This window comes from Trachemys scripta, chromosome 4 (assembly GCF_013100865.1).
Source record: "Trachemys scripta elegans isolate TJP31775 chromosome 4, CAS_Tse_1.0, whole genome shotgun sequence".
NCBI lineage: Eukaryota > Metazoa > Chordata > Testudines > Emydidae > Trachemys > Trachemys scripta.
Genome location: NC_048301.1, coordinates 113,919,662 through 113,933,092, shown reverse-complemented (window position 1 = coordinate 113,933,092; position 13,431 = coordinate 113,919,662). Strand labels below are relative to the sequence as shown.

The following is a 13,431-nucleotide window of genomic DNA, read 5'->3' as shown; positions in this document are numbered from 1 at the left end:
TGCTTATAATGCAACTTCCAGCATAAACTATTACCAAATCAATTAACTATGGGCCTAATTATAAGTTGTCCCATTGAAATTAGTCATGTGAGTAAAAGCTATAGGACCTTCCATGCACATGCAATAGAATTCTATTTATCTGAATGGCCTGCAGGACATCTGAAATGTTCGGATAACTGGGCGGTTGGCTAACTGGGTGTTCAGATAACCGGAAATGTGGGGTACCTGATTGCCTCCCCCGACTACACAGTCTGATATGATAAGACTACACAGTCTGAGGTGTTATTTCTTATTTCTAGTGGTAAACTAAACATCTGGCTGCTCTGATCTAATGCCTGTAATCAACACAATTTTCTGTTAGAATGTCACATACCTGGTCGTCCAGGTGTTTGTTTAGGACATAAAGCTGAAAGAGAAATTTGCAGATGAACGTTAGTGTAACAGAATCACAGTGTGTCATGCAGTTAAGGAAGATGGGGCAATTCATCCCGTCAGTGGTCTCTGCAGGAATAAGAATTAATTAGCTATGATAATACACAAGTAATAATATGTATGACCGTAGCATCCAGGAACCCTAGCCTTGGTTCAGGACCTCGCTATACAAACAGAACGAAAAGATGGCACCAGCCCTAACAAGCTGACAATCGTGACATTATTTTATAGAAAATATACTCATGTCCTAGCGCAAAAGAAATCTAGCTGTGTGAGAAATATCCATTTTACTTTTTTTCTGCTAATTTACTAACCAAGATACAAATAATCTATATCTTTTTTAGTAAAATTGATTAATTATGAGACAACATGCAAGCCTCGTTTAAACTATTCTCTGTAAAGCTGTTGATGACATTTTTGACTGCTTTTACCATACTCTGTGCCCATTTTGTAAGTTAAACTGTAACACTTGCCAAATTTAAGATATCCATATATAGGAGTACAAGTGTATCTGCTTTTATTGTGCTTTCAATAATGGAGAGTAATGTTATGAAAATGGTTAAACATGGATTTAATACATGAAAATAGCCTTGAAATATTAGGGGAAGCTACAGTGTAGTAATTATGGGGCAGTAAATGGAAACCAAAGGTTTTCTTTAAGTTTCTACATACCTTAAATAGTTTAGTAGAAAATATTTACCATTATTACTTGGCTTATTTTGCAAACTACAAAAATACAAAAATTACATTGAATGCATGTGTGCATACACTGAAAATATATTATGGCTGACAGAGAAAAAAACATTTCAAAAGAAGCCCTGCAAATCCTGGGAGGCCACCCTCCTCACAAGATGTCCCTTCAGAAGGAGACAGCTGGTTTTCTTTCTGACAGTGTCAGTCTTGTCAGAAGGTGCTAAGAGTGAGGGTCACTCTTAGCTCTTGGCAGGGGGTTAGACTAGATGACCCTGGCAGTCCCTTTTAGCCCTATGATTCTAGGAGGTATCTAGCCTTTGCAATACTTTTTGTCTGCAGGCAATGAGCCAGAGATAAAGATTGGACCCACAGGCTGTGTGCAAGGGGGACAGCTTTTGCAGCATTGTCCAATCATTATATAAAAGAGGATGTGCCATTTGACATAGCCTGTGGGATAAAGATGGAGGCACCTTGAATTGGATCTTGCCACCACCCATAGCCAGACTCGTAAACAGATGTTATATGAGCGAGACGGTGGGAACTGAAGAAACACATCTGCCTTTGGTACAATTGGTGTTTGATACACCACGACCAAGCCATGAGAGCTGCACAGCCATGGTAAAGGACGATGAATGTCATCCCAAGGACAGTGCAGAAACAAAGCATGAGGCCAGCCCTTGGGCACAGCTGTGGTTTGAAACTCTGGAACTGACCAGGAGACCCCAAACAATTCAAACAGAGCCAAGTCACAGGTAAATTGTATGTAAGACAGTTTAAGGGGTTGAAATAAGGATGGGATACTGGCCATAACTGCTCAGCTGGCTAGAGTGTTTGGCTCCCATCCAAAAGATTGGTCAATCAAGACCTGCCTGAGGCAAAGGTTTTTAAACCACGAGCTGAAGAGGCTTCTACATAAAAAAATAAAAGGTTTTAAGGCATCATGTAAAAACTAAAATGGTATCTTACATGTTTTTCTTATTTCAAATCTCTCAGCAGCTTAGAATTGATTCTTTCAAGGCCTGGAAAAATCTGGACATCAAAATCCCTGAACGCTCAAATGGACTGAATCTGGTCTGCTTTTCCTCACACCTGGAAACTGAGTAAAGGAGGTACTAATTCTATAGGACCTAACTTTGAGGTTGAGATTTGGTACTGAGCTAACCACACCTGTGCCAGTCTATACTCTTAAAACTGTACATGTGAGATCGTACAAGCAGCCATGCACTTCATTAACCATGGTCTGAAGGGTTGTCTACATCTGGAGTTATTCTGGAATAACAACTCTATATGTGGACACTCTTACTCCCAGTTTGCTTAATATATGTTGAAAGTGGATTAAGCTAAACTGAAAAAAAAGGCACTCTTATTCTGGAGTAAGAGGTGTCCACACATGGAGTTATTCGGGAACAGCTACTTCAATTTAAATTCAGACCTTCCTTAATCTGATATAATTTATGTGTAGACAAGTCTCGAGGACTGTGAAGGTGGTGTCATAGATGCCCCAGGCCAGCACCACCCTGATTGCATGAACTGGACTTCGCTCTCTTGTGGGACATTGAAAAGCAGCTGGAGGCCTTGGAAACTGCAGCTCCCTAGGTTTGTTGGCTACTCAACAATTTGTATTCCACTAAATTTGTTTCTTTAATTAAATATAGCCTTGAAGATAAAGTTCCTGCCTGGAATCCTAGAAAGGTCCCATTCAGCTGTTTAGTGAGAATATGCTGGATCAGATTCTCTTCTGTGATCAGTTTCCAATTAGAGATCATTGATTCTCTGTCCCAGCCCCGGCACAGGTTAGAGCTGCCTGGGGGCTGTTCTAACTCACACCAGCTGCCACTGGTCCCCAAGGAATGGTCCCCCAGGTTGGGATGCACTCCAGTCACTCCTCCTCCCCACCTCTCTCTGTCCAGGACACTCCCTCTGCACTGCTCTGTTGGCTCTACACCCTGAGAATTTCCTCAGAGGGAGAGTTACAGGCTGACTCTGCTCCCCTGGTGCCCACTGAGTGGAAAAAAGGCAGTGGAGCAGTCAGAGAATCTGGCCCACTGTGGGCATCTCTGCTCTGAGTTCCCCTGGCTTCCTGCTGGGATTTAGAATTTGTCATTCCTGCCATCAGCCTGTTTCTCCTTCTGCTCCTGCTGCTGCTGCTGCCCCAGGGCAGATTCCTTGGGGAGACTCCCAGGTTTTATAGGAACTTTAGGTTTCTTACCATTCTCTCTTCCTTCTCTGAGGTTAGCAGCAGCTTCTCTGAGATTGATCTGATTGAAAACTTCTATGGTCACATCTACTGCAGCATCTCCACCATAGAATGCCATCAGGAGGTTCTTCGTATCTATTGCATCAGCATTCTCCAGCCAACCTCGGGGGATGTTACCTTTCCCCTCAAAGTCAGAGTGTGATAATTTGTCTTTAAATCCTTTGAACTCTTCCTGAGAGAGGTTGTTGAGGGCATGTATGAGCAGGTCATTGATCCTGCTGCTTCTGTTTTCCATCACTGGGTATCAGGAAAGGAAACTAATACACAAAATAAAATCCTGTTATTCATACTTAATAGGGTATAACAGCAATTTTTCCCATGTAGAGGACAGAAGTGTAGTCTAGTAATGAGAGTAAATCATGGGGTCTCATAACTCCTCAGTTTTTTTCCTCACAAATGAAGCACTGGACAGCTCACTTTGTTTCACAGTGCCTCTATTTTCCCATCTGTAAATGGGGATAATCATACTCATCTAACTCACAGGCCATAACTGTGTCATAAGAGGTTTGGATATCATCCTGCACCCACACTCAGGCAGACTTGTGTGACTACATCCCAGTTGTTCTGTGTGTTCTGGGACATATTCTGCCGTCTTTACTCAGGTTGATTTCAGTGGGACTACATGTGGGTAAGGTATACTCAGGGTGAATAATGGGGGCAGAATATAGCTCTAAAAATTAAACCAAGTTTTGAGGGTGAATTGTTGTTCACCAAATCTCTAGAAACTTCCTAATGAATTTATGAACAAAGGAAAGTCTGACCGATCCCTGAAAAGCCACTGATTGAAAATATGACAAATGCTTACCTAAATAAGAATTATCCTCATGCACCTATTTACATCAAATCTACTAGCTAGAGACTTAGGGCCACAGGTTTAAAAACAGCCTCAATTTTTCTACCTGCGATCAGTAGCAGGTGCAGTTTTGTGGGTGCAAATCATTGTAGGCACAACAGGTGACAGGCCCTGAGCCTGCCAAGGGACAGATGGGCCACCATTACACACATACAGGTTCCTTTGCACTACTGTGCCCTCAGCTGACTGACTCTCTGACAGTGCCCCCAAATCAGAGAGACTTCTAAATGCCAACACTGAAACCCATGATTATTTGCACTCCAAAAATCTGAGCCCCTAATTGATTAGGGGCAAAATTGGAGGCCAGTTTTTTAAATAGAATTTTCAGCAGAGCTGCAAAAGAATCATTAATTTGGCCATCAGCAAACAGCAGCCATAAAAAATCAACAGAAAAAAAAAAGGAAAATGGTTTAACAATCGAAAATTAAGAAATCTAAGCAAAACCACAAAGTCTAAGCAAACCTAAGAAATCTAAGCAAAACCTCAGTGCTCTTCCTGAGTTACTCCCGCCCCCTTCCACAGACACTGTTGTGCTGAAATGCTTAGTAACAGAAAGTCAGATTATACTGGGGGGGAGACATTTGTTCTAGGGAGGATCAAGCTTTGAAAGAAAAGAAGCTTAAAAAAAGCCATTAGGGCAAATGTGACCATTCTCTCAGCAGAACAGTCATGTATTTAAGGATGGAAATATTTCAGACCCTGACTGTCCCCTGACTACAGTTGAATCTATGCATATAATAATCAGGATGTGAAGGGTTTCTAGAGACCTTTTACCAACGTCGAAATTGTAATATCCTGTGTTTTGGGCTCTGAGGCCAAGATTTTTATTAGTGACCAGTGACTTGGGGTGCCTAAATTGAGACATCTTGAAGGGGCCTGATTTTCAGAGGGTGAGTGTCCATCATTTACTTGAAAAATCCCCAGTTTTCAGTGTTTCAGGCTGGGCACCCAGAATTATGAGCAACTCTTGAAAACTTTATCTTAAATTGTGTAATTTCCAGTTTCTCCATAGAAAGCACAAAAATTGGTATGGAAAGAAAAAGTGTCAATACGTTAAAATGGGAAAAGAACTTCAGCAAAATCTCTGGAGGAGTGATCCCAGATTTGTACAAGAGCCACCACTTCCTCTGTATGCATTCCTCTGAAAGTAACTCAGTATAAGCTGCTGTTCCAATGATGCCTCACTAGCTCTTAAAATAAAGCAGCTCAGTGGGGTGGGCTGGGGTGGGCTGGGGGAAGGGGGAGTTCCATTCAGATAAGTGTCTGAGGGTGGCAAATGTTTAGATATCTACCCTTGATTTAATCTTTGAAATCATTGGATCCAGATTGCAGCTGGACTTCTTTGTGATATTACTGTGCCACCCTGTGACGGGGAGTATGTACCACAGATGAACTCTAATCCATTGAAGTCAAAGGCAAGATTCCCATTGACTTGAATGGGGCCAGAATTTTACCCTAGACCACTCTAAGCTTGTGCCTAATCTCCCGATAGTAACAAAATTCTCCTTAGCTGCATGTTAGTAAGAGAACAAGTCTCCATACACAATTATTTGATTAAACAATGCTGCAGGCTCATTTGGTTTTATGAAGAACTTTACTAATAAAAGGGAAATGGGGGCCCTAGTTATTTCTCAACAATTTGGCTCCAATTTTCAGCATTTGAACAAAACTATCCCCCATGTCCCATAAGCCAGATGAATTTAACCACTTTGCTTTACTATATGATATGGACATGAAAGTCTTCTCCTGATGTAATTTGGGCTTCCTTGTTGTTTCTGGTACCTACTTCTTATTCTGTTTCATAATTTTTACTGTATGTTTTTCCTTTCTGATTATGGTGTCCTATCTCTCCCATATCATCTTTCTTTTATTCTTTTGTGTTATTTCTGAAAACATTTTGCAAGAAAAAAAAGTCACAAAGATGCTTTTATTATTACACATTTTCTTGACCTACTAAAAATATTAATAGAAAACGTTCAAACCCCATGTTGTTATTCAATGAGCACTTGCAAAATGGTGGCTGAGAGAGGGTGTGTCACTCCCTTGTTCTGAGTTGCACTGGCATAGCAATAGTGTCATGAAGTGACAATAAGGCCCGATATGTTTCTGACAAAGATTAGGTGCAGGAAAGCATCCCAGCTAGAGTATGTTCTAAACGCAACAACTTTAATAATATTTGTTATTCTTTATATTAAATTAAACCAGCAAAGCCTTTCTTCTGTGTTTAAGGTCAGCAATATAGAAGGTCTGACCTTACCTTTGTTAATGAAAGAAGTTGAGGTCAGATGTGTAAAATATTTACTCTAAAGATTTTACTAATGTTACTTTTCACGCATTTGTAGAGCAGATCACAAACCCTATAAAGTCTGTTATTTTGTTTCAAATTCTACCAACCAGGTAAAGGAACTCTTATTGCCTGGGAACTAGAAACATTGAAACTGAACACTGCCAAAAACTAGGAACCAGAAGCAACCCAGCACAGGCAACACTGCACAGAATAACACACCGCACTATATTTAAATGCAAAAATACACTGCGTTAATACAATATGAAGGATGAAAGTGAAAATGCAGGAGTCCAGGAAGTTCATAAGCTAAGGGTCTCAGAGTAACTTTAACATGCACATGTTGTCGGCAATCTGTGAAGTAGCTGTGATCTTGAAACGCCACATGAAAGTTTGGCTTTCACAGATTTAATGTAATATTAATGTAGATAAAGAACAGGGAGTTCAACGGGACAGGAGGGTACCAAAAAAAAGGAGGCCTTTTAATCAAGATACAAGAATGTCACAAAGAGGGTCTATTTCTCCTGTCCACCCCAGGACTGTTTTTCCTCATCATATAAGAGAGCTTGAACTCTGTGGAAGGGCATCAGTGGGACTGGAGGCAAAAACAGAAAGATGCTGCAGAGCAAGCATTGCTTTCTCCTTCCCCTGTGGAGCTGGGATCCTCAAATCCCCTCTCCCCTCCACTACAGCTGTGCAAATACCTGATTTTTCAGTGTAGTGGCAGTTCTGTAAAATCAAAACAAAATTGTTTTGGATGCAACAAAACCCTTCTTTTTTTTATTTCATTTTTAACCTTTTAAATAAAAATCAAAGGAGATTCCAAAACCAAGACATTTCTAAATGCAAAGTTGAAATATTTTGTTTCCAAAATGCCTAAACAAACCACTTCAAGTTTTCCAAAATAAATAAACTAAAATAAATAAATATTTTTTGTTTCCCCTCTCCCTCCCCCGACCAAAAAAATTTGTCAAAAATCGAATTGCAAAATGATTTGGCCAACACTGATCTGCATTTTTTGGTGAAAAAAGGTTTCAGCTGAAAGACTTCACCCAGCTCTAGCCTCCACTTGCAGACACCGAAGGGGTTGTTGCTTCTTCCCCCCAGAGTCTCTTTCTTCCACTTTTCCACACACAAATACAAGAGACCTGACAAGAGATTCAGAAACTAGAGCAAATGACACACACTCTTCCTTCAGGTTTTCGTACAAGAGAAATCACTGTAAAATATTATCTGGAACATACACCCCTCTGTCTCTACAAGGGACCAGAGAGCTCTCTACATGTGTGTCCATTTTCTGTCTGCACAGAAAACTCTGGATTTCTTCAGAGAACCTGACTGACAGCAATATGACAGATCAATAAAAATATTATGCATTGTGGACTCACCTTGAGGCGCTGAAGAGAGCTTATTTAGCTTGAATTTTTTTTTAGGACTTTTTCATGCTGAAGTGGAGGAATGCTGTTCTCTGCAATCTGGTGAAATCTGAGAGTGCTCTCATAGTATATATATGGGCTCTGCATTTCCAGTGTCTTTAAAATCAGTCACTATTAGACTCAGCCCTGCCCCTTTCCTCGTCAAAAAAAAAAAAAAAGTTCAGCAACAGGAATTAAAGTTGCAAATATCTATCAGTACTTTAAAGGTAAAATTTATTAGTAGAGATACTGAATGTCTTTCCAATTTTTTTCCCCTTTTAAACCTACAAAGGAAAGTTTCATTTAAAAAACATATTGTGGAGTATGAAAATGCGGAGTGAAGTCACCCTAAAGGGTCACTGAACTTTATCAATCTAGAGCAAATGTCTGAAGCTTGACAGACACCCCCTGCACCATTCCATACTGAGTACGTGAATATATACACACCATCCATCGTATGTGCCACCTACTCACTCCCTGCTAATTCGCCTTCCCTTGACAACACAGCAATATCAACATGCTACGTCTTACACCAAAGATAACCACATTGATCAAATATTGTTTAATTAATTTCATTTTTGCCCAGACTTGGGTTCAGACAGAAATGTTAAACTATCTGATTCTTCTTTTAATTTTTTATACTAATCTTTGAACTTTATGAGCCAAAACCTACCAGCCTCCATAGACAGACTGAGGAGTATCCTTACATATGGGCAGCAGGGGTGGGGTTCAGAAGTTGCATTATAGATTGAGTGAGAGGAATACTGTGTTTCACTGGGTATCCATGTGCGTGTGGTGGAAGTGAGTCCCTTAGGGAGGGACAGGGTCTGACTGCATGAGACGTTGATGGGATGTATGGATTTTACGGTACAATGAAGCCTCCCTTCACTGATCAGTTCTCTGTTTTGTAGGGGTTTGTATGTGTGAATTTGACATGGGCCCCGAACCCAGGTCCACAAGGTTCAGAAGAGCAGCAATGTTCCAACCCTCCATCTAACAGCCTCCTGGCAATAGCTTACCTGAGACCTATGAAACCCAGCCTCAGTGTCCCCGCCCAGCCATCTCTTGTCTCCTGTCTTGTGACTGCAGACTTTGGCTCTGACTACTACAGCTGGCTGCCCATGACCCACCCATGACAGGTTTAGCTGGCTGCTAGTTTTTTTAATGGGTAATTTTATATATATTGTGTATACACACACAACAAATCATTTATTAGTTAAGATAGCTCTATTCAATTGTAATATTTTCCTCAAGCATTGAGGAGCTAAGAACAACAGGCCAACAAACACACATCTATATGCTTGCTACCTGCACCAATATTAAACTTATCAACTCTTACCTACTTCTACCCCCTTTCCGCAACACATTGCTAACACCCAAGACTTCATAAACTGCTGTACAACCTTTTTATAGTCATTCAAAAAGGCTGCTTAGGTTGGAAAACAGTAAGAAAATGTGAGAAAGTGGGGTGAAAACTTACTTCATCACACTTTCTTACTGTGTTAAACAGCAAAAAAGTTTGAAAAAGTAGCCCCGGGTCTTCCTCCCCCTCCCCTGCCACTTTATTTTGTTTTCCTACTGGAAAAACTCGTGAAACAGAAAGTGGGGAAAATCCAAAACATTTCAGAAAAAGGTAACTCGAAACTTTTAGTTTAGATTTGTAGGGAAAAGGGGAGGAGGTATTGCATTATACAGCAAGAACATATACAATTGTTCTGAGGTCCAAAAGGAGGTAAGGGGCAGACCAGTTGAAAGTTTCTGGGTGAAGGTAAAAGGGAAAAAAATAGAGGTGATAACATGATAGGAGTTTACTATAAACCACCAAATCAGGAAGAGGAGGTGGTGGATGAGGCATTTCTATAACAACCAATTGAAACATCCAAAACACAAGATCTGGCAGTAATGGGGGACCTTAACTACCCAAACATCTGTTAGAAAAATAATATGGCAAAACATGAGTACGGGGGGCAACTTTTTGTTTCAGAAAGTTGAGGAAGTAACCAGGGAGACAGCCATTTTTAGACTTGAGTCTGACCACAAGGGAGCAACTGGTTGTGAATCTGAAGGTTGAAGGCAATTTGGGTGAAAGTGATCATGAAATGACAGATTTCATGATTTTAAGGAAAGGAAGGAGTGAGAGCACAGCATAAGGAAGAGTTTAAAAAAAAAAGCACACTAACAAACTCAGAGAACTGGTAGGAATTGGTCCCATGGAAAGAAAATCTAAGGGATAAAGACATTCAGGAGAGCGGGCAGTTTCTCAAGGAGACAATATTAAAACACACAACTGCAAACTATCCTGATGCAAAGGAAGTATAGGAAGAACAGTAAGAGGCCAATATGGCTCCATCAGGAACTCCATAATGACCTGAAAATCAAAAAGGAATCCTGCAAAAAATGGAAACCTGGATCAATTCCTAAGGAGGAGTACAAAAGAATAACACAAGCATGTAGGGACAAAAGCAGAAAGAGTAAGGCATAAAATAAGTCCTGTTAGCAAGGGACAAAAAAGGCAACAAAAAGAGGTTCTTTAATTACATTAGGAGCAAGAGAAAATGAAGGAAAGTGTAGGCAGGGCTGTCCTTAGGGAAATGCAGGGCCCAGGACATAGGCGCGAGTTTCTAATCTGTCAGGGGGCGCTCCCCACGGCTCTGCCCAGACCCCGCCCCCACTCCACCTCTTCCCCCAAGGCCCCATCCCCACCCCGCTTCTTCCCACCACCATGCCACCCCTGCCCATCCCACCACCGCCTCTTTCCCCCAACCCTGCCTCTTCCCTGCCCAGTTCCAATCCCTCCCCTGAGTGCGCTGCATCCTTGCTCCTCCCCACACACATCCCTCCCAGAGCCTCCTGACACTGCAAACCCTGATCCGTGGCAGGGGGAGGCATGAGAGCGAGGGGAAGCACTGATTGGCAGGGCCTGCTGCTGGTGGGAAACATTGGGGGGGGAGGTTCTGGTAAGGGGGCTCCTCCTCACCGCCCTCCCCCCCGCCTGTCTGACGCTCGTCTCCGCATTCACCTCCTCACCCCGCTCACTCGACCACCTCTGCCTCACGTCCTTGCCCGCCTCCTCATGATTAGCATGGGGGCCCCCAAAGCGCAAGGCCTGGTGCGGTGGCCCCGATTCACCATACCCTAGGGACGGCTCTGAGTGTAAGTCCTCTACTTAGTGGGGAAGCAGAGTTAATAACTGAGGACATCAAGAAGGCTGAGGTGTTTAATAACTATTTTGCTTGAGTCTTCACTAAAGAGGTTAATGGTAACCAGATACTCAATTAAATTAATATTGACAAGGGGCAAGAAACAAGCCAAAATAGGGAAAGAACAGGTTAAAGAATATTTAGATAAGTTAGATGTATTCAAATCAGTAGGGCCCGATGAAATCCATCATAGGGTATTTAAGGAAGTAGCTCAAGAACTGTTAGAAAATATCTTTGAAAATTCCTAGAGGATGGGTGAGGTCCCAGAGGACTGAAGAAAGAAACATAGTACCTATCTTTGAAAAGGGAAACAAAGAGATCCCAGGGAATTGGAACAAATTATTAAGAAATTAATTTGTAAGCACCTAGAGGATAATAGGTTTATAAGACACAGCCAGCATCATGCCAAACCATGCTAAATCATGCCAAATCAACCTAATTTCCTTCAGGTTACTCTCCTCGTGGATAGGTGAAAGCAGTAGCCAGGATACATCTTGCTTTTAGTAAGCTTTTTGACACAGTCCCACATACATTCTCATAAACAAATTAGGGAAATGCAGTCTAGATGAAATTACTATAGGGTGTGCGCACAACGGGTTGAAAGGCCACACTTAAAGATATCAGTGATTAGTTGTCAAACTGGGAGGGTGTATTTTGTGAGGTCCTGCAGGAGTCTGTCCTGGGTCTGGTATTATTCAGTATTTTCATTAATGACTTGGATAATGGATTGGAGAGTATACTTATACAATTTGTGGATGACACCAAGCTGGGAGATCCCATCTAGCCCCACATTTCTATGATTTTATAATACCCTATTTTCTAATGATTTACCAACTCTAAGCAAATGATAGAAAAGAACAGGAACTTCTATGATTCTTGCTTCTCCAGAGTGCTGCAGGCAGGACACATGGACAACTTGGTCATAAACTGGCCGCTCGACCTTTGGGTTTCACTTCACTCCTCCAGTTTCAGCTGACGTTTGCACTGGTTTCTTCCCACCGGTTCTCTCTCACGCCAGTGCAGGGATTCTCAGGCTGCTTTAGCCTTCCAAACTGATTACAGCAATCATATAATGGAACTGGGCCAATTCCAAAATTGACCACGCCTGAAACTGCTGATAGAGAAGACAAAAAGGATGGAAAAGAACAGAGAGAAAACGGAAGGGGGAGAAACGATACACTAAGGAAGGGTTAGCAGAAATTTTAAATCTCATGTCCTAGAAGTTAAAAAGGACCGGGCAGTTGAGGTTTGAAGTCTCTGTTCCCTGGTCTAGTCTCTGAGGTCAGCAGCTGAGGTCAATGGGAGCTCAGCATTTTTGAAACTCAGATCTCTTATTGGAGGGAACCTCACTTCAGGCTCCTGTTTTTGAACATCCAACTCCTTGTTATCTTGGCCCTAGTTAACAAGATTTGATGACTCCATGTTTGCTTACCAATACCTCCATGCTTTGAGTCACAGCTATCTTGTGTTATCTTGTTGCAGGTCCCAGTCAAGAGCCCGTCTCGGCCACAGCTGAGGGAACCCAGCTGCTGGGTCCCCACATGTTTTTAACCTCCAGAGCCTGACCTGGGACCCACAAGGCCCCAGTGTTTGGGGTCCCTAGGCACAGTCTTGGGATGCAGACCCTCTGCCTAGTACACTATCCTTATGCGTTGCAAGGCCCTGTCTAGCTGCCTGGTCACAGGCTCAGTGCTGACCCATAGCTTAAATACACCCTCTGTGAGCCTTCTGGAGTACATTTTAACTCAGGAGGCACGAGGGAAGTGTAAAGCCTATAACACATACAGACACAGAGCAGCTTCTAACACCATTGCTCTTTTACATAACAGATAAAGCACAAGAGAGTACAGACTATATAGAACACACCAAACATCCTCAATGCAGCTCACCCTTCCCTTGGGAGTTCTTGGGGGACCATCTCTGTTCAGGAAGATAGGCAGTGTCCCCTGCCTCACCCGGCTCCGACATGCTAGGTTACTTCTCCCTTCCCTTGAGCTGGAGAAAAATGACCCAAGAAAAGAAACCAAAAAGAACAGCTTCTGACATTTTTATAATGTCCCAGTCCTCTCTGTCAGGTGACTCTCTGTTCAGCCTCAAAAGGTGACTGTTGTCCCTTGTCAGATGACTCTGTTGCCAAGGAAACCTCTCCCCTGATAAACCAGTTCACCTGGTTGGGAGCCAGTGCTTTATTTAGAGCTATTTCATTTCAACCGGAAATCACTTAACATCAACGACCCTCTTTTGTTATTCTTTTGCCACCAGCCAAGAAGTTCAGAGTATAAGTGTAAGGCAAGAGA

General features: G+C 42.1%; 1 protein-coding gene across 1 annotated transcript in view; it reads right to left on the bottom strand.

Annotated features, from left to right (window-relative positions):
* LOC117877391 (NACHT, LRR and PYD domains-containing protein 3-like) overlaps window positions 1-3,620 on the bottom strand; it is a 49,396-nt gene extending 45,776 nt beyond the window's left edge. The window contains exons 1-2 of the mRNA XM_034770481.1: window positions 3,335-3,620; window positions 374-406 (exon numbers count right to left, since the gene is read on the bottom strand). Of these exons, the coding sequence (XP_034626372.1) occupies window positions 374-406; window positions 3,335-3,617 (316 nt within the window). The 5' untranslated portion in view covers window positions 3,618-3,620. The remainder of the gene's footprint in view (window positions 1-373; window positions 407-3,334) is intronic.
* Window positions 3,621-13,431: the final 9,811 nt, after the last annotated feature.